The following is a 24,659-nucleotide window of genomic DNA, read 5'->3' on the forward strand; positions in this document are numbered from 1 at the left end:
CCGGTGGGGCTGGCGGAGGGCCCGAGCTTGCCGGCGCGACCGCAGCGCGTGCGGCGGCCGTTAGGGCCTGCTCCGGGGTGGAGCTCGGTGGTGGTGGTGGGGGCCGCCTGGAGCCGCCCGGCGGAGAGGGGCGGGCCCGGCCCGGTCAGGCACCATTTTAAGGCTGGCTTGAGAAGTTTGGACCGAGAGGACGGGGGGAGTCTGCGTTGGTCTGAGTCTGGCCGAGGGGGGACGGAGCGGTTCCGGCCACATGTATGGCCGCTCTCGCCCGCCCCGGGGAGCCTGGCAGCGAGCCCTCCCTTCCCCCGCCCTCCCGGGGGAAGTGGGGGAGGAAGAGGGTGGGAGAGCTGTTGTTTGTGGTGAACTGTTTTTCCGTCTCACTCCCGCCGCGGTGCTTGGGTTGAGTCAAACCCATAGCCGCTTAGGTCAGGCGCGATTCTTTCGTTTGACCTCATCCACGATCTGGTGTCGTGTGTCCCGTCCCCCGCCCCCCGCGTGTTGTGGGACTTTGGGGGCTCAGTTTTTAATTTCGAGGTCCCCATCTCCTATAGCGAGGGCCTGTTTAAAATTTTCGCTGCTGCTACGATTATTTACTTCATACGGTATTGGTGTTTGTAGGATTGTCTGACTCCGTTCCTGTAAGATCTGCTTATGAGGCTTCAAAATAAATAAGTAGAGAAGTATGTAAGTTATAGGTGAAACCAGAACCACTAGCCAAATTCTTATAAAGTCGTCTGTAACTAAAATAGTGTTCCCTCAAGAAAATTTCCAAGGTGAGCGTAAGTATTGCTAATGTTCAGGGCTTGTGGAACAGGTTAATGAGTTTCTTCTTTCAACAAGTTTTTCATTATTGCTTCTAATTTTCCTTACAAGAAGTATCAGACTATTATGTTTGTGGTTTCCCCCAGAGTTGCATCCCAGCAGCTCTAAAACAGAAGTCATAACTTTCCCTTCTGATTTGTTGTAGTTACAAAAAATGGTAACAGTTGTGGGTAGAAGTCTTCCTGTGAGTTCAGAAGTCCAGTATTTTCCTGCTTCGTATTCTAGTTGTGTTTAGAAGGTTTGTACAACAAGACATAGGCTTTTTTAAAAAAAAAAAGGCAGAGCAGAGAAAATTTATCCTGTGTACACTTCTATTTATGAATATGTCTAGCCATTAAATGTACAGACTTTTCCTTTAAGGTTGCATCCTTCAGGATATTACTTGTCCGTATAATGAACTTTTGCTGTCTTGGTGTGCATCCAGTTTACAGTTTCCTGCTGTTTTAAGTGACTAAGTGTGTGACATTTGTGCTAGACAAATTGCAGCAGCCTGCTTTGTGGGACAAGTGGGTGATGTAGTCCCCTCTTTCCGCAAAGCTTCATGTCTGCATTAGTCATTTGAAAACAGTGAACTGTCCAGAAGAAAGAAGATATTAATTTGGCCTCTTATTGGTGGTGGTAGGGATAATAACAATACCTTATACTGTTATTTTCTTGGAGTTCTGATAGCTTTTTCAGGTCCTGATTGTCTGTAAACTGAGCTCTCTCGCTTGGAAAATAACTAAGGCAATAAATACGAAAGCTCAGTGCTTTGCTACTGTACTTTTTCAACTAGGTGTGCATTTAACTTTGTTCCTCTAAAATCACCTTGTTCTCCCCTCCCCTGCCTTCACCAGCTTTTACTGAACAGTTGTGTTAGTACCTCTGCAACAGTTAAGTCATTGGAAGACAGCTGTAATGCAGCTGGGAATCACAAGCTGTTTTGTTAGAAAGCTGCTTCTAATTATTTATTTATATACTTCTTTTTACTTTTTAGCTGCCCAAGGAACAACTTTGAGGAGCGAAACAAGCCTTAAAGTATGTATTTGCACCAGGGAATGGTGTCTTTTTTCTTTGTTGTTGTTGTTTCTTGTTAGGTGAATGCCTTTTGTCAGAACATGCCCAATTCATGTCTGCTCCAGTGGAGATTAATTCAACTGCTATTTAAAAATTATCCAAGTTATGGGAACTTTATTCCATGATTTCCAAACACGAATGAGGATGGAATGAGAATCTTGTCTTCCCTCAGCAGGGTTGAGAAGTAATTCCCTGCAGGAAGTACAGCACAAACAACTGAGCAGAAGAATTTGTATGTGGAGTGGATTTTTTCCATTAGCTTTGTCACTGGGCCTAGGTTGGAAGACACAAGTCTTGGAGGCTGATTTTTAAGTAATGCAAGTCTGCATTTTTAGTTGCTTACTATTGCTTCCCCTAATAGTGAGTAGGATCATATAACTTGTTGGCTGAACTCTGATATTTGGTCAATTTGCTATGTCTTACCTTTTTAATCTTATCTTTTTTTTCCTGCCTTCTGTCTGCTATGGAAGGAAGGACTCATGTATGCTCATTTATTTGTTCAGCTGTAAGATAGTAAAATTCTTCCATTTTGCTCTGGCGGATGGTTGCTGTCATTGCCACTTTCTCATGTTATGTTTAAGGCATGATTAAGTGTTGGCAAATAAATATGCCTGGGTTGCTGAAACAGACCTAGTCTACAAGAAGCCCCTTTTGTTTGTTTCTGGACTTAATCTATAGGGTGGGCTCATGTGCTTTTTTGGTAGATGTTAAGCAACTTTACTTGCTGTGGCATAATCTAAAGTATACTCTTAGTACTTTTATAAATGAACAAAGCTTTTCAACTCTATTTAAAGTGGTTGTGAAAGTGTTGCTTTTCTAGCTTAGAGCAGGAATCAGCATTTTCCAGATTGGAGAGTGCATGTGATCTCTGGGCCCCCTGCTCTGGCTGCCACTCAAGATGTCATTAGCACTTAGGTTCTTCTTTGGTAGCCCTGTGTTGGAAGCTGGGCTAAAGATCAGCCTGCTTGTAAGAAATCAGACCTGTCGACTCTCATGAATGATGGAAAGTACATTTTATTCTAAATTTGACTGGCAGACTAACATCTGCTTTCTTGAAAGCTTGATAGTGGAAAATACCACCTATGCTTTTGTATGGTATGTAGTGATTACTTGGATTTGTGATGAACTGTTTAGAATGGGGGGGGAAAAATCCCCCAACCTGTATTACTAAAATAGATGCACAGGCTTGGATGTTTCACTCCAATAAAGAAATAACAGCAAATTAAGTTAGGCAGTCTGGCTCCCTCTGATTTCTGAGAGAGCTAATTTACATCTTGGGGGCTGGGGTAGTTGAGCTAAACTTGGTTCCAATCATTGCTAATACAAAGACTTTAACTTCTATGTTTCCTCTTTGTTTTCTCACTCCCGATAAATGAATTCAAGGCGAATCTTTATATAGGGAATTCTGCCTTCATAGCTGCTGTCAAAACCCCTTCTTTTGGTAAATAATTTTCTCTCCTTCCTTCAGTGTTTTGCTTCTTTTTATCTAGCAGCAGTTTTAGGTTGTCATTCAGTATAGTGCAGCAGAAGCAGCTGTTCACAAAAATAGCCTTGATTAGACAAGCAAGTGAGGCATATTTTTCTGCTCAGGTGACATAAGAAAAAAGTAATTCTGAAGTTGTAATTCATTTGAACTTCCATTGTTTTCAGATCAGGCATAGTAATATAGTATATGCAGAGATTAAAAATTAATTATTTACTGTGATACTGTCAAGGAATTAGAAAATTATATATCTTCCTCTTTGGCTTGATTTTTTTTTTTTTTTTTTAAGAGAATGCAGAGCTAGTTTAGGAAACTGACACTTGTCTTCAGACTGAAGACTTACGATCTGGTAGAACTGGATTAGCATCTGGAATACTTAACAGAAGAAATAAGTTGAAAAGGGTTAAATGAAAGCACCTAACAGACTGTTTAAAAACTGTGAGCAAGTTTCAGTTTGGATTGGGTATTATGGCAGCTATTCACTTTACTGTAAGAGGTTATGCATGATGAATACCTTAGCAGAACCAGCAGCTGTTAATTTATATTGAGGTTTTAAGCAATGACCTGTTCTATTTTAATCTTCTGTTGAGGTAAACAAATTACTATTAAAATATTTTCAAACACTGTATTTCAAATTGCAGGTGGATACAGGCACACAGATGGCAGATAACAGGTATGTTGAACTGTTTTCTTGAAATTAAACCAAGGCAGTTAGAGCTGACTGTATATGCGGTCTTCTGTGGGAGAGTATTTTTTTTACCTATGAAGAATGGGTTACCAAACATGGATAAGAATAAAATGTTAATATTTTCTCTAAGTAGACTGTGTTTCCTTACAGCAAGGACAAAATGCTCATTTGCTACAGAAGCTGAGATTGTAGTGTATTGGATAAGAATTACTCTGTTCTTGGATTAACATAATTGATGTTGTCTTGATTCAGTTTTCAGTGTTTAAGTGCTCTAAAGACTTGAAGAGAACACTGATCCTCAGTGTTTCTCTGATCTGTGTGACTTAAGCATGCAAAAGGCAGTGTTTTATTTTCTAGTTTTAATAGCATTTTTGGAACAAATAACAGTGTTGTTAAAGTGGTGGAGATAGATATGTGATGCTGGTCTTTTGAGGCTTGCAGCACACCAGGGTAAGCTGGATAAGCTAGTCTATCTGGTAACTAATAATACCCATTTGCATATATGATATCTTTTCTCTTTTTGTATCTGAGTTAGGGTTAATTTCATCAATACCCACCCTGTATTTTGTGACCTATAAACTGGCAGGGAACACAAGGAATGCTTGCTGGCTGTTGACTCTTTCTGGGCCCTCTCTCTCTCCAGCACAGGAAGTGTGATGGAAGAAGACATTGCAGCAGGGAGATGGGGAGGACAGGGACATCTCTTTTTTTTGAGTAGAAGTGAATGTTTTTACTATTAATCAAAACAATTTGATGTAGAAGTTTGAAACAAAGAGCTCTGACCTCTTGTTTATCTTCCTTTCTTACTTGTGTCCTTTCTCATGTTTTTCTTCATCACTTGCACTAAAAGGGTATCTTGTATTTTCACTTGTGAGTAATAACATTTTCCTGTCAAGAGTGACCCAGTACAGATCAAAGGCCAGCCATTCACTTAATGAGATTAATTTATCTGTCAGTGTTTTTTGTTTTGGGGTTTTTGTGTCTTGTCTGGTGGGCTTTTTGTGGTTGGTGGGTGGTCTTTTTTTGGTTTTTTTGTTTGGTTGGTTGGTTTTTTCCTTTCCTTTGTATCCTGTTCATCTTAGAACTAGTTTCATATCCAAACTTCCAAGTTTTGAGAAACTTGAAGACAGAAATAATGTCTTTTAGTGGCATACTTGTTTACTACAGGACAAGTTTTATAAACACTGAAAATTCAGAATATTTTTGTTCTTAAATATTAACATTTTTGTAGTGTGATACCTTTTTTAATATGTTACATTTTCAATTCTTTTAGTAAAACAGAAGATACTGCTTCAGATTCTGTGGAGGCTGCTAAAAATGCAAGCGACAAAAAAGGTAAGAAAAACATAGTAGAAGGTAACATTACAAAGGTGGACTAAGCCTATTGCCTTGTGTATTGAAGCTTCTTTAGCTACAGTTCCAAAACCTTTAAAGTCAAAACTATGGATGTGTTCACTATTGAAAGCAAAGCAATCGTTTCTAGTCTAACTGTCTGGTTGCTGATGTTTTCCATGTTTATTGCAGCCAAGAGCAAAAATAAAGGCTGTATTTTTGTAACAGGGAAAGTATTTTTGCATATGTTGTGACTAGGATGCTTCACTATTGCATGAAATAACGCGCTAGACACTTGCAATAAGGCCTGTATAGACTAGTTTTTAACATGTAATCTTTATCAGCATAATTATTAAAATGAGCCGTCCTGTATGTATGCCAGTTCTTTACTGTCTTGTTTGTAGGAAAATGCATCTTTATGATAAGTCCTCTTTAGGTTTTTATTCTTCATTTGGAAGGTCTACAGATAACTGCTGAATAATGCTTTTCAAATTAATACTTCTGTGTGTGAAAAAGCTACAGTTCTATTGTTATTAACCTGAATGCTCAAATTTGCAAGTTATAGTGAAATATGTTTCACATATGTGGTCACTGAATGTTCTTTAGGTCTCACTTTTTTTTTTTAAGAAAGCCTTTGTGACTGGCAATTGGAAATTGTATATAAACTGGTAGACACCATTGAATAATTCTTACAGTCAAGTTGGATTAAGAAAAAACAAACCAAAAAAAACCCCCAAACAAACAACAAAAACAAACAGTACACAAACCCACCTATATAAAAGCTTCATCCACTTAGTGTGTGCTATGCAATTTATTGTTTTTAATGTCTCAGGAGAAGAGCAGTGAGAAAGAATGGAAGGATTTGAAAGGCAAATGTCTTCCCACTATCACCACCTGTGCAGTTATTAGTAAGGATTTTTAACTCCTAGCCAGAAGCATTTTAGATCTGACCTCCTGTAAAAATAGTCTTCTCTGAACTGTTGTGAAGACTGTTTGAGGAGTCTTACAGATTGTAAAAGTATCTTGATGTAAAAAATCAGTAGCTGTCAAGGAAATGGTCACAGTGCTATGCTATGCTGCTTTGTTGTACAGTACACAAAGTTTTCATCAGTCTTTTTCAGGAGTCAGACTAACTGGAAAACACTTTTAAAAATGTCTTGGAAGTATAATTCAGTGGTTCTTCTCTTGCAAATTTATATGTGGCTTATAAGCTACCACTAATATAGAGGGAGGATAGAGAAACTCCTGTTTTGTGCTTTCCTACATAAAAGGGAAGACAGGAAATTTGCTTATGTCATCAATGTACTACTTGCTTCTAGAAGCAAAGATTTGATATATTTGCAAAGGGAAATGTGCATTTTCTATCATTAACCAATTTTACCTTCTGAAATCTAGTACTGAAGTAGTTTTGCTTGAGTTATTAGTTTACTATAGTGGTGCTGTTTGAGACCTGGAAAATAGTGTTTTTACTGTGACTGCTGTGAGACACACAGTATGACAAAAGCACTATAAATATATTCAAATGTGTTTTAAAAGTGGTTTTCTGTCCTCATAGAAAAACTAGCAGACCAAGTGATGCAAAATCCGCAGGTCCTGGCAGCTCTACAGGAACGTCTTGACAACACAGCGCTTACTCCTTCAAGTTACATTGAAACGTAAGTACAGGGTGTAATAAAATTCTTGAAAGACTGAAAGCATAATAGAATGTTATTACTGTATAATTAAGGTTGGAAATTAGAACAAATGATTCATTAAGAAAAATGGTTGACTTAAACCATGATTCATAGTGGCCTACTTCTGGAAGGGAGAGTCAAGTTTAAGTTTACTTACACAAAATTGCAAACAAAATTGTCCAGTTCAATATTTTCCTTGGCCAGTATTATTATTTTGGTTAGAAATAACTGCCTTCCCCTCCCCGTTGTTTCCCTCCCTGACCCTTATTCTGTCAGGGCATATGCTGCATTGATTGATGATTTCTATAAGATTGCTGTCCAGGATGTAGTGGAAAGTTCAGGATCTGTAAATCCCTAGTTTGAAGCTTAGTTTTATATTAACCGTAGAGTAGACTTAAACTTTAAATTTTTGCCTTTACTACATACTTGTGTTTGAGTGTTTTTTTTCTTGACTGGCAATAGCTGGTAGACCTCTTATTTAGAAAAAAAAAAAAATGTTCTTTTTACTTGACTATATATAAATGCTTACCTTAAGTAATTTAAAGTACATATAGGCAATGTGTACTTTTCTGAATATGACCCATGAATCGAAACTTTCCCCTGTAGAATGCACAGTTCTTATTTTTCATAGATGGATCAGCACAACTCTAGTCTCAAAGTTTAGGTGTCAACAGAGGTAATAATTTCGGATCTCTGAACTGCACAGGGAGGGTGATGGCCCCGGGGAATGGAACAGAAGATAACGCCTTTGAGAATAACTTGAGTAGGAGAGGATTCTTTCAGCTTTTTGAAATAGGTTTTGAAGAAATATGTGTTTGACATAAGCCTTTTATTTAAAAATCGCATTTAGTTATAAACAGCCTATTCCATAGTGATAAAGATAAATAATGCTGAGGCAACTAACTTTTACCCTTAAAGAATTGTTTGGTTTTCAGTTTACCAAAAGCAGTGAAAAGAAGAATTGATGCCTTGAAACAGCTCCAGGTGAAATGTGCCCATATAGAAGCTAAATTCTATGAAGAAGTACATGATTTAGAGAGAAAATATGCAGCACTCTATCAACCCCTTTTTGATAAGGTGGGAAGTCTATGTATATAATTTTTGTCTCCTAGCTGAGTCAATTCTGTTTGCATATGTGCAATTTTACATCTTCAATTACATTCTTGATTTTTCTAACACAGAGAAGAGAGTTTATAAATGGGGAAGCTGAACCCACAGATGCAGAGTCAGAATGGCACAGTGAAAATGAGGAAGAAGAAAAACTAGCTGTGAGTACAAGCTGGGTAATGAACTATAGATACATCGGATTTTCAGAATTAATTCCTGTACAGTGTTTTCCATTGAAAGACTCATCTTTTGGAAATAAAGGTTTTATCAGTAATGTGCTCTTGTGATGAATAATACACTGTTATGTCCAGTGAAAGCTTTTAAACTTTTAGTTTAGCCTTTTTTCAAGTTCGTAACTTGAGTGAATTGAAGAGTTGCCTTTGTTTGCACTGTTCGTAACCTGTTAACAGTATCTTTCTGATAATGGGTTCCATTCCAGTGCTACATGATACCCCAAGATAATAGAAGGCTGGCTGTTTGTCTGCCTGTCCCCTTTATTTTGGGGGACATGATTAGCTTTCATTTCCATAAATATAGATTAGACATACGTCACCTAGTCATAAAATGGAATTAACCTAATAAAATGTGTGCTGGCTAGTAGATTCCTACTTGTCTATTGAGTAGGAGCTATCGAAATTTATGAGGGATAATATAATCTGTAGGCTGCCTTTTAGTCTTATCATTTTTGGAGATGTATACTCGTGGCTTGCCGCTTTTTCTCAGAGAAGCGACCTACTTACAAGGCTGTGTTTGCCATTCTGTCAGGTTTTCTTTGCACTTTTTTCTTGGTCCATTTTCCTTCAGTTTCCTTTGGACACTGTTCTGTATACAAAGCTAATTGTTGTCCTTGTTTTTACTGATCTCATGAGATTTAGCATGACACGGTACTCCATGTGCATAAGCAAAAAAAAGGTTTCTTAGGCTTTGTGTAAATACAGCATTGACAGGCCCTATTCCGTGCAATTATAAGATCAGAAACATGTCTAGATGGCATGTAACTGCTGCTTCATATTCTTGGCTAGTCATAATCCAAGTAGCTGCTGTTCAGAAGATCTTATACATTTGCTGCTATCTAGTGGTGTAAAAGGAAAGATGCAATGCAACTAATTCAGACTGTGAATTTCCTGTTTTGGGGGGATGGAAAAGTGACTTAGTTATTCTTTTTTGTAACATTGGACATCAGTTATGTGTATGGAATTTTGTATCACAAAAGATTAATAATTGAAGACAGTGTAATAATGAAAAATAACCATGAAAACCAGCTTTACCAAGTGTTCTGCAAAATTGGGAAGCTAAAACAGTATTTCAGAGGGCAAAGTTAAATTTTACATTTCTAGATGAAACCTCTAAATGGCATATGAAGCCTCAGGAATGAGATGGATATAAATATATTTATATTTTTTTCCTGTTGGTAGAAAGATAGAAATGTGTTTTAATTATTTCTGTTTGTCAAGTCAGTGAAACCGTCACTCGGTCTATTTAGTCTTTGTACAGAAGAATTCCCAATGATTTGAAAGTAAATCTGAATTGAATGTATATATGTTTAGTTATGTAAATAAACCTTGTGTCTCTTAACTTCATTTACAGAGAAAAAACAGTGTAAATTTAAAATGTTCCTTAAACACAGCTTCAGAGATGGCAAATATTTTGTACATCTACCTCTGTTTATTAAATATATTAAGAAGTCGCAATTTCGTTTCTTAGATGTTCCTGTATTTGTTTCACAGGGAGACCTGAAAAATGTGGTGGTAATAGAAGAAAAAGCAGAAGCAGCAGAGACAAATGTCAAAGGAATTCCAGACTTCTGGTTTACTATCTTTAGGAACGTAGATATGCTAAGTGAATTAGTACAGGTAAGTTTCTCCTCTGAAAATAATAACTTCTGTCGTATGATAAATGAATTGCTACTTTTTCCAGTTAATAGTGAGTGCTTGTGGAATGTGTGTGAGAGACCAAATCTTTGAGTCTTCAGAATCCCCAATATGATTCCTGAAGATGCTTGAAAGGCTAACGATGGACAAGCAGAACAGCTGACCCAAACTGCTAAACACTATGTGGATTGTTTAAGACATGATCTTGTAACAATATTTGTAGATACTAAAACGTAAGTTTGTGCTGCTTACAACAGCTGTTTCCCCTGTAATTTTGTTAATTTAGTCCATAAAGGATTATTTTTGCAAGGATATTATAGGCATACCCATGGGTTGGTTGAATTTGTGTTAAATAGCTTATGTAGTTTTGCCCTCAGTTATATTAATTGCTTTTAATGCTGTTAAGGAAGAATTCCCTGAAGCATATCTTTCTGTGAATCTCGCCAGCAATAAATATTCTGAATGAAGTTACTTTTATTTTCAGTAATGTTCACGCAGCCTAGCATGGTAGCAGCTTTATTACTGAAGATGAGGCCTAATGATTGGGAATTTGGCATGTGGTATTTGCAACTATGATTAAGAAATTTGGATCCGAATCTGAACTTTAGCTGAAATTGTCGTGTAATTACAAAGGTTGGCTCTTTCTTAAGAAGAGGTTGAACAGACAAGCTAGGTTAAAATTTTGTTCTTCTAAATATTGCCTGCTGAGTGGGAATTTCTTTTTTCTTTTTTTTTTTATTTTTCTTCCTAGGAATACGATGAACCAATCTTGAAACATCTGCAGGATATAAAAGTTAAGTTTTCTGAACCTGGACAGCCAATGGTGAGTTTTCTCTGGTTGTTTCTTGTGAGGATTAGAGAAAGGAAGTGAACAGCATTTCAGAATTTTCATTCTGCTCTTTTTGGCTGGAATGTGTGTGTGTGGTTTCTTTCTAAGCTAATATTTTCACGCTTTGCCCTTTACAGATTTATCTTCGGCTTTCCTGACACTTTGCTCTTTCATCCTTAGCCTGGACATCTCTGACATCATTGTAGTTTCTACATTAAAATTCTGGCTCAATTCTGTCTAGTTTTCACTTTCTTTTTTTCCCTCAAATTCCGAATTAGCTACTCTTACTAATAAAGTTACATGTCTGCTTTTGGTTTGAAAGTGAATTGTGGAAAAAATTCTGGGTGCTACTTACTATATTGAATATTTAATCAAAAGAAGAGATGTGACTTAGTAATATTAATCAAAACCAGTGAGGATGGGTACTGTGCCTATTGAAAAGGATAGAAAAATTTATTAGATGGTCTTTTAAAAGTGTACCTAATGAGTAATTTTTAAAGTACAACTTTGCCTTTTTTGGAAATTGTTTTCTTGTGTAAGTTCAGTGTACAGAAACAGATACTGTGTTTGTCGAACAGAAGTTGTTCTCTTGCTTATTTAATTCATGCAGATTGTACTTATTCCTTGAACTCTTTTTGAGGGGGAGGCAGGGAAAGGGATGCAATTTGAGCCTACGCATCCTTTCTTTAAACTTAATTCTTGTGGCTTTTTCCTTGCATTTGGTTTTTTGTTTTGTCTTATGGAGTTATAGTCTTCTAACAAAGTCTAAAATAAATGCAAGAAAAGCTTCATTGAAAAAACCACGTAAGAAAGATGGAAGGACTTTCTCAAAATACCTTTTAAAGACTAATAACATCTGAAGCAAAGTTGTTTTTGGTTTTTTTTTGTGTTGTTTTTTGTTTTTGTTTTTTTTTTTTTTTTTTTTTTTTTAGTCCTCATTGTCTTTCTCCTATTAGTACCAAAACACTTGAGCTGGTAATAGCCAAGGCAGGTAGTGCGAACAGAGGAAAATGGGAATTAAATTCCTTAAATATTGCTAGGGCTGAAGGAGAGGATATGAGTTTTATGAAGAAAATGAATTGTTTAAGGACAAAGTAAAATATTCCAGGAAGTTGGTTGTTTTTATCTTGAAACCATATCTATTCGGTGGCATTTGGATGATTTGGGAACAGTTGGTTTTGCCTACAGCATTTTTGTGTTCTCATTCAGCTTTGTTTTACAGTACCTTAAGTCGAAGAGAACTGCTCTTAAAACATCAGTAGGTTTATCTTGTCTTGCCCTGTTCGTAACCCCTTGACAGCATATTTCTGTGAATAGGTTCCATTCCAGTGCTACATGAAATCCAGTAATGGAAGGCTGACAAATTCCATGCCCATTCTGTATTTGGAGACAAAAGGATGCATTCCTAACTACTTAACTGAAACCAGTTATCCAGTTGTGTGCAACTGTCTTGTCTGAAATCTCTGGCTATTGACAATTGGTGCAGCAGTGGTAGCTTTGTACTGTAAAAGTTCACATAACCAATGTGTAATAAATACACTAATTCTGCTGGGTATTAGGTTTTGCCACTAAAAGAAATATGTGATTGTTAAGAGTTTTCTGATGTACTACTGACCCAGAGTGATTAACTGTAGATACGGTCCTCCAAAAGTAGATTTACCTGGCTACAGTCATAGTGCTTCAAAGTCCTGTTTGCTGTGGCCTGTATATATAAACTTTTATCTGCATGAAGCATAAGTGATTCCCTTACTGTTTGCTTTTATTTATTTATAATCAGATGAATAAACTCACATATGTTTGTATAAATAGAATTTCTACTTGTATATCTATTTGGACATGAGGATACTGAGCTAGCATATTCAGACTTGGATGATGCATCTGAGTATAACTTAAGTAGCTTAAAATAAGGAAGTTCTCTTTTTTTGAACTTCATGAGAATGTCTCATACTACAGGAAATATCTAGAAATCCATGCTACAAAGGTAAGCTGATATCCAAAGCAAAGATGTCCAAATATAGACTACTGGAAAGATTATTACAACACTTCAAACAGTATGTGAAACTTGAAGCTGCTTCTTATTGTCTCTTAATTAGCAGATATAGAATGAAATACTGAAATGCAGTGTCTGCAGATATTTTTGTCTTGCTAGTCCTTGGGATCCTGCATGCTAAGTAGTGCTACTGGTTACCTATTTATAACCCCAGTGATGGTTTGTGGGATTATTTGGGTACAAGTGTTAGTCACTGGTAGTGCATAAGCTAAGTTTGTACTCTTGCCCTGAGCATGTTTGCCAGAGAGAGATTTGCCTTAGCTGAAGACACCCTCCAAACCATACTAGCTGTCTTGAATTGCTTTAAAATGGAAGTAAAGCTGAAATAGGCTATGTGAAGCCAACACCGATATTCTAGTGCACATCTGGTTCCCAGTGGCTTCCTTTTCTTAAACTGTGAGCATGTGAGTTGAGAAGGCTGCTGTTGCCACCAGTCTCCATCACTCCTTGACCACTGTCTTTCCAGATTTCAGTCACGTGAGGAGATTCATGGGGTCTTAGACAAAGGGGCCTTTGGGAGATGAGTGAGGGATAAATATCTTTGAACAGGCTGTTGCTCCAGAGTTACTTATCCTGTCTGCACACAGTGGGCCTTCAAAAATAGAGGATGGCAAGGCAGACTTGAGTGATAACAGTCCATTTTCTGGCCTGAGTCTGAAGAGTGCCTGGGGCAGTGTATTCAAGGCAGTTTTTGGCAGTTACCTGTTTTGTGTGCGCACTAGGTCTAGTTCTTCTGGCATATTGCTGGGGGAGCAAATAAAATATTTGAGGTAACTGTTAAGCATGCTGTGCCTGTGCAGTAGGTATGGTAGTGTTGGGGGTTTTGACTTTGAACCCTTCTGTGTTGTTGAACTGATCTGCAGACCTTTTCCCCATTCAGGTAACTAAAGCAATGCTGTTGAAAACCTTTATTGTTTCCCCTGTTACGAGGCAGTTTGAGTTTTGTTTTACTTTTAAACAGTTCATAGTTGATCCTGAGTGCAAAGTGGGCATATATAGCATTGTGCAAGCAGTTTTGAAAGCTTTACAGATTTGAAGATTGATGCATTGTGTATGCTGCAGTTTTCAATAACTGGAGCCTTTTGTTCTCAATGTAAGAAACTGAATTTCTGCAAACAATTTTCACGTGCCACAGGAGGCTCAAACATATGCAGAAACACCTGCTTCAGGCTGTAACCTGTTAAGACATGTATAATTTTAGGCTTCAGTTTATGAAGCCAGTGTTCTTTTGCGGGATTTGCTATTATCAAATAGAAAAAATCCCTCTGGTTTGTGGTGGAGTGCACTGTTTAAATACAGACTCCTGCAGTCTAAAATTTCTTTAATTAAGTCTGTTTCAGTCTCTTAAGATCATGACATTGAATGGTCAGAGTGTGAGGGAGTAACAGAACCTGGTGGTGTTACTCTGATGTTAGAAGGAATTCAGAATAACAACTTTATCATCCCTAGTCAAAGGATGATGACTAGGCTTCCACAGAAATTGAAAGCAAGGCTTTTCTCAAAGTACTTATTTCTAAGGTTGCTTTTAAGACAGCAGTTCTGTATGTAAAGGTGAATGAAATGTAGTAATTACCTGATTATAATTTGAATATTAATACTAGCCAGGGTTGTTCTAGCTTCCTGTATGTTCAGAATTGGTTGACATTCTTAATTTTCTGCTTCTACTGTAGTTTGAAAGATATGTTTGCCATCATATTCTTATTTTTTCCTGTATTCAGAGTTTGATTAGTGGTAATTCTGCTGATGCACTATTTCAAATAAAAAAATCAGTGGTAACATAAAATTATAATGGAACTTTCTTCCAGTCTTTCTCATTAGAGTTCCACTTTGGGCCCAATGACTACTTTTCTAATTCAGTCCTGACAAAAACATACAAGATGAAGTCGGAACCGGACAAGACAGATCCCTTTTCATTTGAAGGACCTGAAATAGTTGATTGTGAGGGGTAAGGAAAACTTGAAATTTGAAAAACCTTCAGAAGTAATAGTCTGTGTTTTTCAGATGCTGTTTTCTCTTGCTGTGATAATGATTAATGAAGATAAAATAAAGCTTTTGCTGACTTAAAAACTAGGAATGTTTGTAGGGAGGATGATGATGATCTTAGCCTCAGCATGTAGAAGTAACAGATACATAGATATAGATACATTTTAACATAGTGTGCACCTTTCAAATTTAACAGATTACTAATGAGATCCCAAGCCTTTTATTTCCAGATAACTGGGTAAATTCATTTTAGTCATTACATTTCATAGGCTCCCATCCTCTGTCTGATGAGTAGCCTTAGACTCTCTTGGGCTCTTGCTCATCTCATCAGCAATTTTTATTCCAGCAGTACTTCTGAATCTGGCAGGAATTGTTCATATGTATGATCTGTTCTTTTAGCCAGTTTTGAGGCTGGAATATACTGGCCATGCAGTTTTGGTTCCGGCAGTTGTGGCTAATGCAGCAACTTTTTTTGGCAAAATGTCTTCAGAAACTGACTGTGGGATGGTGAATTCTCATCTCTGTTCTGGAAGTCTAGTGAGTTGGACACCACATTAGAGTTTTTCTTTGGGTAAAAGAGCATTCTGTCTAACCTAACCCTTTCTCTTCCCATCAGTGATCTCTGCTCTATAACCGTTGTTCAGTGCTACACCAGAGCAGAGCTGACACAACTGAAAAATGTTTTAATACCTTATTTTTCTTAGCTTCCTTGGTGTTTTTTCTGTTGTGGTTGTGTCTGCCCCGCAATGCCCCCCGCGTTCAAGGATGTGTTTTTGGGTTTTGGTGGGAGGAGTTTTTTTGTGTGTGTGGTTTGGTTTTTGTTTTGGTTTGGTTTTTTTTGAACTAACACTTCAGAAATGCCAAATAGTTGCTTTCTTGAAAACACCCTGATGACCTCAAAACCTTTTGGCTTTTAGTGCTATGTGTTGGCTTTTGAATGGAGTATTTACCTGCAGTGAGGTAAAAGGTCTACTTGCATGTTTAGTGATAGTTGTGCCTAAGTAAAATGCTAGTCCATTTTGAAGAAAACTTTAGTTAATTACAGCAAAATGTTTTCCATTTAAGTCTTATGGAGGAATCCCTTTCTAAAATTGCTGGTATGTCATAACTTTGATTTCAGTTCATGTTTCCTGAATAAGGTTATAGGTAGTGGAATAAGTAGAGCAGGAAATTATTTCTGTGGCTTTTTGCACAGGTTATCTGTAAAACTGTTGACTTTGACCATTTATCTATAGGACAGGGTATTCTGAGGCACTTAAGGGTTACTGTGACACCATTATTTCCATTAGAAGAGAACTGTCTGTGTTTACCACTCATTCTTTGCCATCTGCAGTTTTGGATAAAACTGTAGGTGGATGGAGAGAGACTTGTAACTGAGATTAAAGTGTCAGTTTGCACAGTAGCAGAAAGGAACTAAAAAGTAAGCTCTTCCTAGCTTACTGTTCTTGACTGCCAAGTCAGTCTGCGCACTGCTCTTTGGAGAACTAAAACGTGCCTCTCCTGGCCACTCTGTGCATTTATTTTTAGGGTAAATGGACACTGCCTTGGCCTGTAGTGAGAGGACATAACATACTGTTTTCTACTGGCTCTACTGTTGAGATTTTTCTGGAATAGCTTAATCATGTCCTTAGTTACAAAACTCCAGTAGTTGGGGCAAAGAGGTATTAAAGTATAGGTGGGGTGGGGGCAGTGATTACTCTGCAAAGACAAACTATTCAGCTTTTTCATTTAGGGAAATATTTGTTATGTCAACATACACAGTCTCTAGTGCTACGATGCATCTACTTGACATCTTGTCAAGTGGATTCACTTGCTGGTGTGTGTAACACTAGCTTTATCTAGAGAATGATACACCATCTTTGCCTTGAAGTTTGTTGCTGTAATGATCAGTTCCTTATTTTCATTGATGTCTTGTGTTAAAATGCTGTTTCCCACATGTTGTCTCTAGGTGTACTATTGACTGGAAGAAAGGAAAAAATGTTACAGTTAAAACAATCAAGAAAAAACAGAAACACAAGGGTCGAGGCACAGTTCGGACAATTACTAAACAAGTACCTAATGATTCTTTTTTTAACTTCTTCAGCCCAATAAAGGGTAAGCTTGGAAATCAAGAATTTAGGATTCTTAAAATATGCAGTGTTTTATTTATTTGTGTTTGTATTTATACAGCTTAAACCTACAAACTATTTATGCTGCTGCATTGTATACTTTCTTGTTACTAGAAGAAGATGGCAAACTGTAGCCCATCCAAACAGATAATTTCGTTCTGATGTTACTCTGTAGCATTTAGCCATTAGGTGTGCTGTGTAAACAGGATTCATAGTACAGAAAGTGTCTCATGTAGAATCTCCTAAAGAAGTTGACTTGTTTTACCACAGGATGGCTCCATGCATCAATTTGAGGTTTTTAACATGCCAAAGAAATCTCTTCAAGTGTTGGCCAAGTGAAACCAGTACGCTAGAACTTAAACCTTTGTTTTAAGTGATGGAACTTCCTGTGGTTTCTTCTGTGATTAATTAGTGATCCCTAATGCTCCATACATACCTTCCTAATTTTCCTAGTGTCGTGGTTTAACCCCATCTGGCAACTACGCATCACACAGCCGCTCGCTCACTCCCCCCTGGTGGGATGGGCAAGAGACTCAGAGGAGTAAAAGTGAGAAAAGTTGGGTCGAGTGAGATAAAGACAGTTTAAGTAAAGCAAAAGCTGTGCACACAAGCAACGCAAAACGAGGAATTCGTTCACCACTTCCCATCGGCAGGCAGGTGTTCAGCCATACGCAGGAAAGCAGGACTCCACACGTTAACGGTTACTTGGGAAGACAAACACCGTAACTCCGAACATCCCTCCCTTCCTTCATCTTCCTCCAGCTTTATATGCTGAGCATGACATCATATGGTCTGGGATATCCCTTGGGTCAGTTGAGGTCAGCTGTCCCAGCTGTGTCCCTTCCCAGCTTCTTGTGTCCCTCCAGCCTTCTTTCTGGCTGGGCATGAGAAGCTGAGAAATCCTTGACTTAGTTGTTGCTAAGTAGTGTTTACACTAAAACCATTAGTGTGTTATCAACATTATTCTCATACTAAATCTAAAACATAACACTATACCAGCTACTAGGAAGAAAATTAACTCTATCCCAGCCAAAACCGGGACACCTAGTTATCTAATGTTAGATGCATACTCACATATTTAAAACAACTTAGATGGATTCCAAAAACATTATTTCTTCTTGATACATCTCCTGTTGTACTCTTTTTCAAACATGGATGGAAGAAGCAGTTTACTTTGTGGACTTGAGATGTACTGAACAAAATGGACATTAGTTCTTGATTCAGTCGTGGGCTATTATGAGCTACCTGTCCCTTCTAAATACCACTGCAAATCCCCATGTACATGGGGATAAGAAACAACTGATAAGTATTTCCAAAGTTAAGAGGGTTTTTTTGGTACAGAAATGTCCTTTAACTTAAAAAACTTTTGTGTGTGTGTTACAAGTAGTTGCTGATTTCAGAAAGGAATGGAGATTTGTTTGCCTCATGGTAGTTTTGTATTTTTTTTTTAAAAATACTTAAAATTTTTAAGGGACATACTCTGGAGGTAACTGTATAAGAAAGATAAGACTGTGGCATCTGCTGGCAGCTGATACTGCATTTTCAGCTTGGGAACAGACTGAGCCAAATATCACTTTCACAGCAGGATCACAGTACCATGGCACTTGAGTCGAGGAGGGGGTTGTTTGGGTTTTCTGTGGGTGGGGATTTTTTTGTTTGTTTTTGTTTTGTTTTTTTTAAACAAACCCCACCCTGTTCCTTACCAGTTACAGTACCGGGCCTCTTCTTGACAATACTTTGCAAATTCATGAGAAAATGTTAATCTGTTTGGTAGCATGTGCATGGGGAGAGGAGAGGGTTTGTAGTGCTCTAGCAAAATGAAGTTACTGTAATTACAGCATTAATACAGAAACAAAATGTGTTGCTCTTTGAGAGAAGTGTGATCTGCATGCCTTCTGAACCCATCTTTGTAGAAAGAGTATTTCCTGTGCAAAAATCTTTGACGTCAAAATGGCAGCTTTGATGCTGTTATTGCAGTACATGAAATTCTTGCAAGTGCAATTTCTGTGGGTTTAATTTAGGATGAACCTGAATTGTCTTCAGAGGTTTAATAGTTAGCTTCTGAAGACTTTTATAACACCAGTGTTTTCTGGTATGAGAAGGTCTTTATGCTGTGTTTTGTCATCTTGAATATTGAGGTGGGCTAGACTGTACACACTTTTCTTAAATTTACTGTCTTTTCTTTTTGCAGTATCTGGTGATGGGGAGTCATTGGTAAGTTTACATTTCTGAAATTGATGATTGCGCTCTGCTTTATCTTTTTTGCTAAACATCTCTATAGTGAGTGACTATTTGGGTTCTTTTATTAAGTACTGTGTATTTTTATCGTTATTTTTGCTTTTGCCAAAGCTGAGCTTCATCTTGATGAAATGAAAGATACTGTTGACTTGTCCAAGTAATCCATTGACATTTTGCTGTTGCATGTCTTGGTGATCCAATGCATCTATAATGATCACTGTTGGGAAGAGATTATTATTTTCTCTAGCCCCTCAGCACTACTGCGTGGCTGGTATCTGATTTTTTAAAAAAATCAGTCTGAAGCATTCTGAACAGTTCTGTAACATCAGGTGTCAGAACCAGCAAAGTCTATGTGAGCCTTTTTAATAGAAGGTGTTTCCACAGGCCAGTAGCCTGTATGTAGAAAGTAGGAAACTTTAAAAATAAATCTCAATTCTGCAAATCTGGATTTAGACTTGCAATATTCCTTTTATTGTTACAAAGTTAAGTATACTGAAAGTACGTGACCCGAACGTTGATGTTGATGACAGTGTGATGTTTCTCAAAACTATAACTTTGAAATACTTTTGTTTGCTCCTCATAGCACGTCACATTTTTAGTAGAAAAATCAAACTGTCTTGCTTTACAGGATGAAGATTCAGAGTTTACTTTAGCAGCAGATTTTGAAATCGGACACTTCTTCCGTGAAAGGATAGTCCCTCGTGCTGTGCTTTATTTCACTGGGGAAGCTATAGAGGATGATGATAACGTATGTATGCTATCAGCATTTTGTTTATTAGTCACCCTGTAGATAGAAACATTCTCCTTCTTTTCTGATTAGACTAGTATGCAGTATTAATTACATGAGAATAGCAAAAACCTGAAGAGGTTCCTGTTACTTAGGAATAGGAAAGACTCATTCAACTTGCTGTGAGTTGTTAATCTTTGCTTCTGGAAGGGGCTTAGTTTCAGTTACTGTGTTTGAATATGCTAGATCTATTATTGCATAAGATTTTGTGCAAATATTAGCAGAGCTAATAAAACCTTGGGTTTGTTTTTCAGTTTGAAGAAGGTGAAGAAGGTGAAGAGGAGGTGAGATGCGTACTGTATCTTTTATAGATAACTAATTACCTGCTGTGTTCCAGTTCCACAAATAGTCCTATATGGAGCAGAAAATAGTTGTTCATAAATGCTCTTGTGTATGATACTACTTTCCAAAAGAGGTCAGCATTCCCAACTTAAAAAAAATCTATGGCTGTTCTTCCTCTTCACAGAAGTACTTTCTGCAAGAACATTTATCCAGTTTTTTTCTAGTATTTTGAAAGCTGCTTTCTGACATGAGTCAGAAATTAAAATCAAGCTTTTTTGAGTGCTGCATGATAAGAACCTTCAGTCTTATTTTTAAGTATCTGTTACTTAGGCAGTAGTGGAATTCAGCTGTTAGCTTTTAGTTGTCGTGAGTTTGAGGGCTTGCTAAATGTAAAGTAAAAAAGGAAGATTGTGCAACTGCTCAGGATAAAGGCTTAATTTAGGCTGGAATTTCTAGTATGCCAAGAGCTCTGGTCCGTTTACAGTAGTGTTGTATGAATACAAACATACTGTGAAAGGCTTAGCACAAAACCACTAAATGATACCACACTTAAATGAAGTAATATCCTTTACAGGTAATTACATTCTTATTTTACTGCTTTTGCTGTGGTGTTCCTGCTAATTGGTTAAAGGTACATACCTGACTGTCATCAAGCTCACTACAGTAGAGTACATCAGAAGTTATCAAGCAGGTGGTCTAATGTGAGCTGATAGTCTTCAGCGATGCAGACTTCTGGGCTTAGGCTGTTGAGCGACTAAACACTTTCTTATTTTTCTTTATAGAAAGAAAGGGTCTTTTTATAAAGGGTCTTTATAGGGTCTTGATAGAATTGTATGTGTATTTTTAATCTGTCTCCAGTGCCAGATGTTACTACTTGGATGTAGGCAGGTGTACAACAGAGTGCGAAAATACCGCAAAATCCTGTGCAGGAATACATAGCCTGTCCACAGTAATCCAAATAAACAGAGACTGTTTGGAAGGACGTCAAAATGAAAAACAAAATTAGACATATATACTTAACTCCCAGAACTGTAAAATTCCAAATAACATGTTGGATGGAAGTTAAAAAAATGGCTGAGAGACTGCAGCAACTTACGTAGGAAGGTTGCCTTAAGCCATGCTGAAATCTGTGTTTTAAATCTTTTAAAGATTTTGCTTTAAGATTTTGAAGATGCTTAATTCTTTTAAGTCAACCCAGATAACTTGCTGTTTTGTTTTTTCTCCATTACAAAAAGTTGCACTTTTAACCTATTTTAATTTCTGTTAGTTTATCTCTATTTTGTCATAGGAGTTGGAGGGGGAAGAGGAGGGAGAAGAAGAGGAAGATGCAGAGAGTGATCCTAAGGTAAGGATTTTTGTGTGCTTAGTCATAACACAGACTGTAATCATGAGCGATGTAACTAAGGTTATAATAATAGTTTTTGAAAAGATTAATAAATTATTAAAAAACAAAAACCACCCTGGCTTCTGACTGCAATGTTTTCATCTTCTTCAGCACTCAAATTGCTCTTAAAAGAAAGGTTAATGTTTCCATAAATTGAGAAAATATAGGTTTTGTCTTCCAACGTGCACCAAGAAAAAAGTAATGTCGGAACTGTGTGCCTTTACTTCTTAATGGTATCTTGATATAATATGTATTTTTCCTTTAGAAAGGTCATATTCAAATATTCTGTGGCTGGACTTCAACTTAGAACTAGTCTGACAAATCTCAACTAGCTTGTTTTGTTTATTTTCTTTTTCTTAGAATTGTTCTTTTTGGTTGTCCTGATGGCTGCAGGTTAGACTCTGCATATGTGTACTCAGCTAGAAATGAAAAAAAGTTAGTCCCCAACTTTGGATTTTAAACTTTAGGAGACCTGGTTTAAAATTCAGCCTTAAGGGTAGCGCTCCTTCTGATAGGTATCTTTGAATCCTTCAGTCTTGGTAAAGTTAATGCTTACATTTAGTGGAGCTGGGACAGTGATGACAGACTTGCATTCATTTAGTTCTTAAAACATCAGCTTTTAATTTTTTATAAAGGCAGAGATGAAAAAGTGGAAGGCATGCAAAACTACTTGATCTTTGGATGAAAGTCTTAACAGCAGCTTAACATGTCACTCTTCTGGCACAGTTTTATGTACATCATCATAGCACTAGTAAATGCTTTTTGTCACTGTATCAAGAATTGAGCTTGTTTTTCTTTATTGAGAAGTACTGTATACTAAAGAAAGTCTGTCTTGTGGAAAGATTGATCAAACAGGATTAGAGTGGCAGAAATGAATATTCTGACTGCTCTGCAGGATCAAAATGCAGTGGTGTACCTGTAATGGGAAAAAGTTGGACAGCTGAGAAACAAAATGTTAGTTCTGAGTCAAAGTGTATTTGTGCTAAGTATCAAATATCCTTTTAAAGGATTTGGTATTCTGTAGAAAAAAAGCTTGAAGTATCTTGGAAGGTTATGGTTGTTGCCTCCTGTATTATTTTGTACATTTCACTTTATGTTCATGCTGACAGTTCCTTTCAATTTTTTCCCATTTAGGTGTAATTTAAGTCTGTTTATCATTCATACATTTCTAGGTAAGGTGGAATTCCATTCATACCTAACTTCCAAGAGTCCCATTTGTAGCCATGCAATGTGGTTTGTTTTCTAGGATTTTCTGTTTTGGTTTTGGTTTTTTTTTTTTTTTCCTTGTATGGGGAAAAGAAATGGGGGAATGGTGACTTCAGAGTTTTAAGTTTTATTAGTGAAAAATAGAAACATGTATAGGGATGAATACCTTTAAATTATATAATTAGATTTTTCAGAATGACCTCTCTGCCTTCCTGGCACAACTTCTGCTTTACCCTTGTAGCAGTCAAACTGTATTTTATATACATATGATAAAAGATACTGAGACTTGCCAGGCTTTATTTTTGTCTTGTTTCTGATTTGATGTTGTGTCTCTACTGTTTCTAGTGTACTTGCAAATTATTTCTTAAATATCTCCTCTGCTCTTCTTGTGAACTCTTGTAAGTCATCAGCTTACTTAGTATGTCTTTTCCAACATTATTCTTGTTTATGCTGCCTGACAAAGGCAGTCAGTCACTCTTAGAGGCCTTTTCTTGAGCTCTCATGATTCTGAACTGGTATTGCTCTCCTGCTTGTCTGTCTCTATCTAAAAGAACAAAAAAAAGTTCCTTCTATTGTGTACTGTCATCTTTCACCTTTCATCCCATGCCTCATAGAGAACAATGCCTGCAACAGGCTCTATACTTCCCCCCCCCGTATTTTAGGCTTGTATCTTTTCTTATCTTTGGTTACTTAGGATGAGCTGTAATCATTCCAACTCATTCCCTCTCTGCATAGATAATGCTCTTCTTTGCCTTTGTTAAACTCAAAACTGAGCTGTGGTGGCGGTTTGGTTTGGTTTTGGTTGGGTTTTTTGGTGTGTGGGGTTTTTTTGTTCGGTGTTTTTGGTTTTTTTTGTTTTTTTTTTTTTAGATTTTATTTCCAATCTGATATCCTTTGGGAAGCCAGCCACCCTGCCCCGACATACTTGCACTGTTTATTCACGTGCAGTAGTAGAACATCCATTTGTCACAACAGTTTATATGTTGCCCTGCTGCAATCTGCTACACAGCTGTCTTACAATTAAAAGTTGTCAGCCCCTGGCTTCAGTTTTTCAAGCTATTATATGTAAGTTGTGACTTTGGAAGACTGAGCAATCAGATGATTGAAAGTAGCTTCAGAACATGCTACAAAGCCAGATAATGTAGCTTGTTTTGTCTAGTGTATTTCTCCATGACTATTTCACATTACTGGCACTATGCTTGAACTGAGAAGTAGCTGACAAGGTAATATAGAATGCTGTTTTGAAATATGAACTAAAAAGCTGCTGTGGAGAGAGACTGCATGTGCTTCAAGGTGCTTAGTCTATCTTTTAAGTAACAGTGGCAGAAGGGCCTGTTAGCAAATTCATTTTCAGCACCTTTGAAGCGTTATGTCCCAGTTGTGGAGGAGGCAGTTCAGACTGCTTGCTTACTTGGCTCCAATTAGCTCTGAATTTACTTCCTGTGTATATATTTGATATCCTTGCTTTTTCTCATTCAATAACATAGATTAGAAAATGAATAAAGATAAGGTTTAGCTTTAGGATCCCTAACTGGACTATTTCATGGTAAGACATTTGAAATACTGAAAGGCTTTCTTCCTTCTTGCTGGAAAGACATCAGCTTTAGTGCCTACTGCCTGCATTGATCCCACTGTTGGCAGCAAAGTCTGTTTGGGTGTCAGGCAAGACCTTGATGGGCTGCCAGTGCCTGCATGGCTGCTTTAGCAGATCGGAAGCTTTCCAAAAAGTCATTTGTAAAAGTAAGGAGGTAAGGGCTCAA

At 37.3% G+C, this 24,659-nt stretch overlaps 1 protein-coding gene across 2 annotated transcripts in view; it reads left to right on the plus strand.

The window, feature by feature from the left end:
• NAP1L4 (nucleosome assembly protein 1-like 4) overlaps positions 1 to 24,659 on the plus strand; it is a 29,620-nt gene that overhangs the window by 138 nt on the left and 4,823 nt on the right. The window contains exons 2-15 of one of the 2 annotated variants that reach the window (XR_774142.1): positions 1,799 to 1,839; positions 4,003 to 4,034; positions 5,323 to 5,384; positions 6,937 to 7,036; positions 7,990 to 8,131; positions 8,236 to 8,322; positions 9,889 to 10,014; positions 10,784 to 10,855; positions 14,717 to 14,856; positions 16,843 to 16,988; positions 19,194 to 19,216; positions 19,869 to 19,988; positions 20,282 to 20,311; positions 21,577 to 21,654. Coding sequence is in view for 1 of the 2 variants with exons in the window: in XM_010563878.1 (XP_010562180.1) it covers positions 4,021 to 4,034; positions 5,323 to 5,384; positions 6,937 to 7,036; positions 7,990 to 8,131; positions 8,236 to 8,322; positions 9,889 to 10,014; positions 10,784 to 10,855; positions 14,717 to 14,856; positions 16,843 to 16,988; positions 19,194 to 19,216; positions 19,869 to 19,988; positions 20,282 to 20,311; positions 21,598 to 21,654 (1,119 nt within the window). In the remaining variant the exon portion in view is untranslated. The remainder of the gene's footprint in view (positions 1 to 1,798; positions 1,840 to 4,002; positions 4,035 to 5,322; positions 5,385 to 6,936; positions 7,037 to 7,989; positions 8,132 to 8,235; positions 8,323 to 9,888; positions 10,015 to 10,783; positions 10,856 to 14,716; positions 14,857 to 16,842; positions 16,989 to 19,193; positions 19,217 to 19,868; positions 19,989 to 20,281; positions 20,312 to 21,576; positions 21,655 to 24,659) is intronic. The other variant, XM_010563878.1, reaches the window with a different exon arrangement.

Source organism: Haliaeetus leucocephalus, unplaced genomic scaffold (assembly GCF_000737465.1).
Source record: "Haliaeetus leucocephalus isolate CR32 unplaced genomic scaffold, Haliaeetus_leucocephalus-4.0 Scaffold173, whole genome shotgun sequence".
In the NCBI taxonomy this organism is placed as follows: domain Eukaryota; kingdom Metazoa; phylum Chordata; class Aves; order Accipitriformes; family Accipitridae; genus Haliaeetus; species Haliaeetus leucocephalus.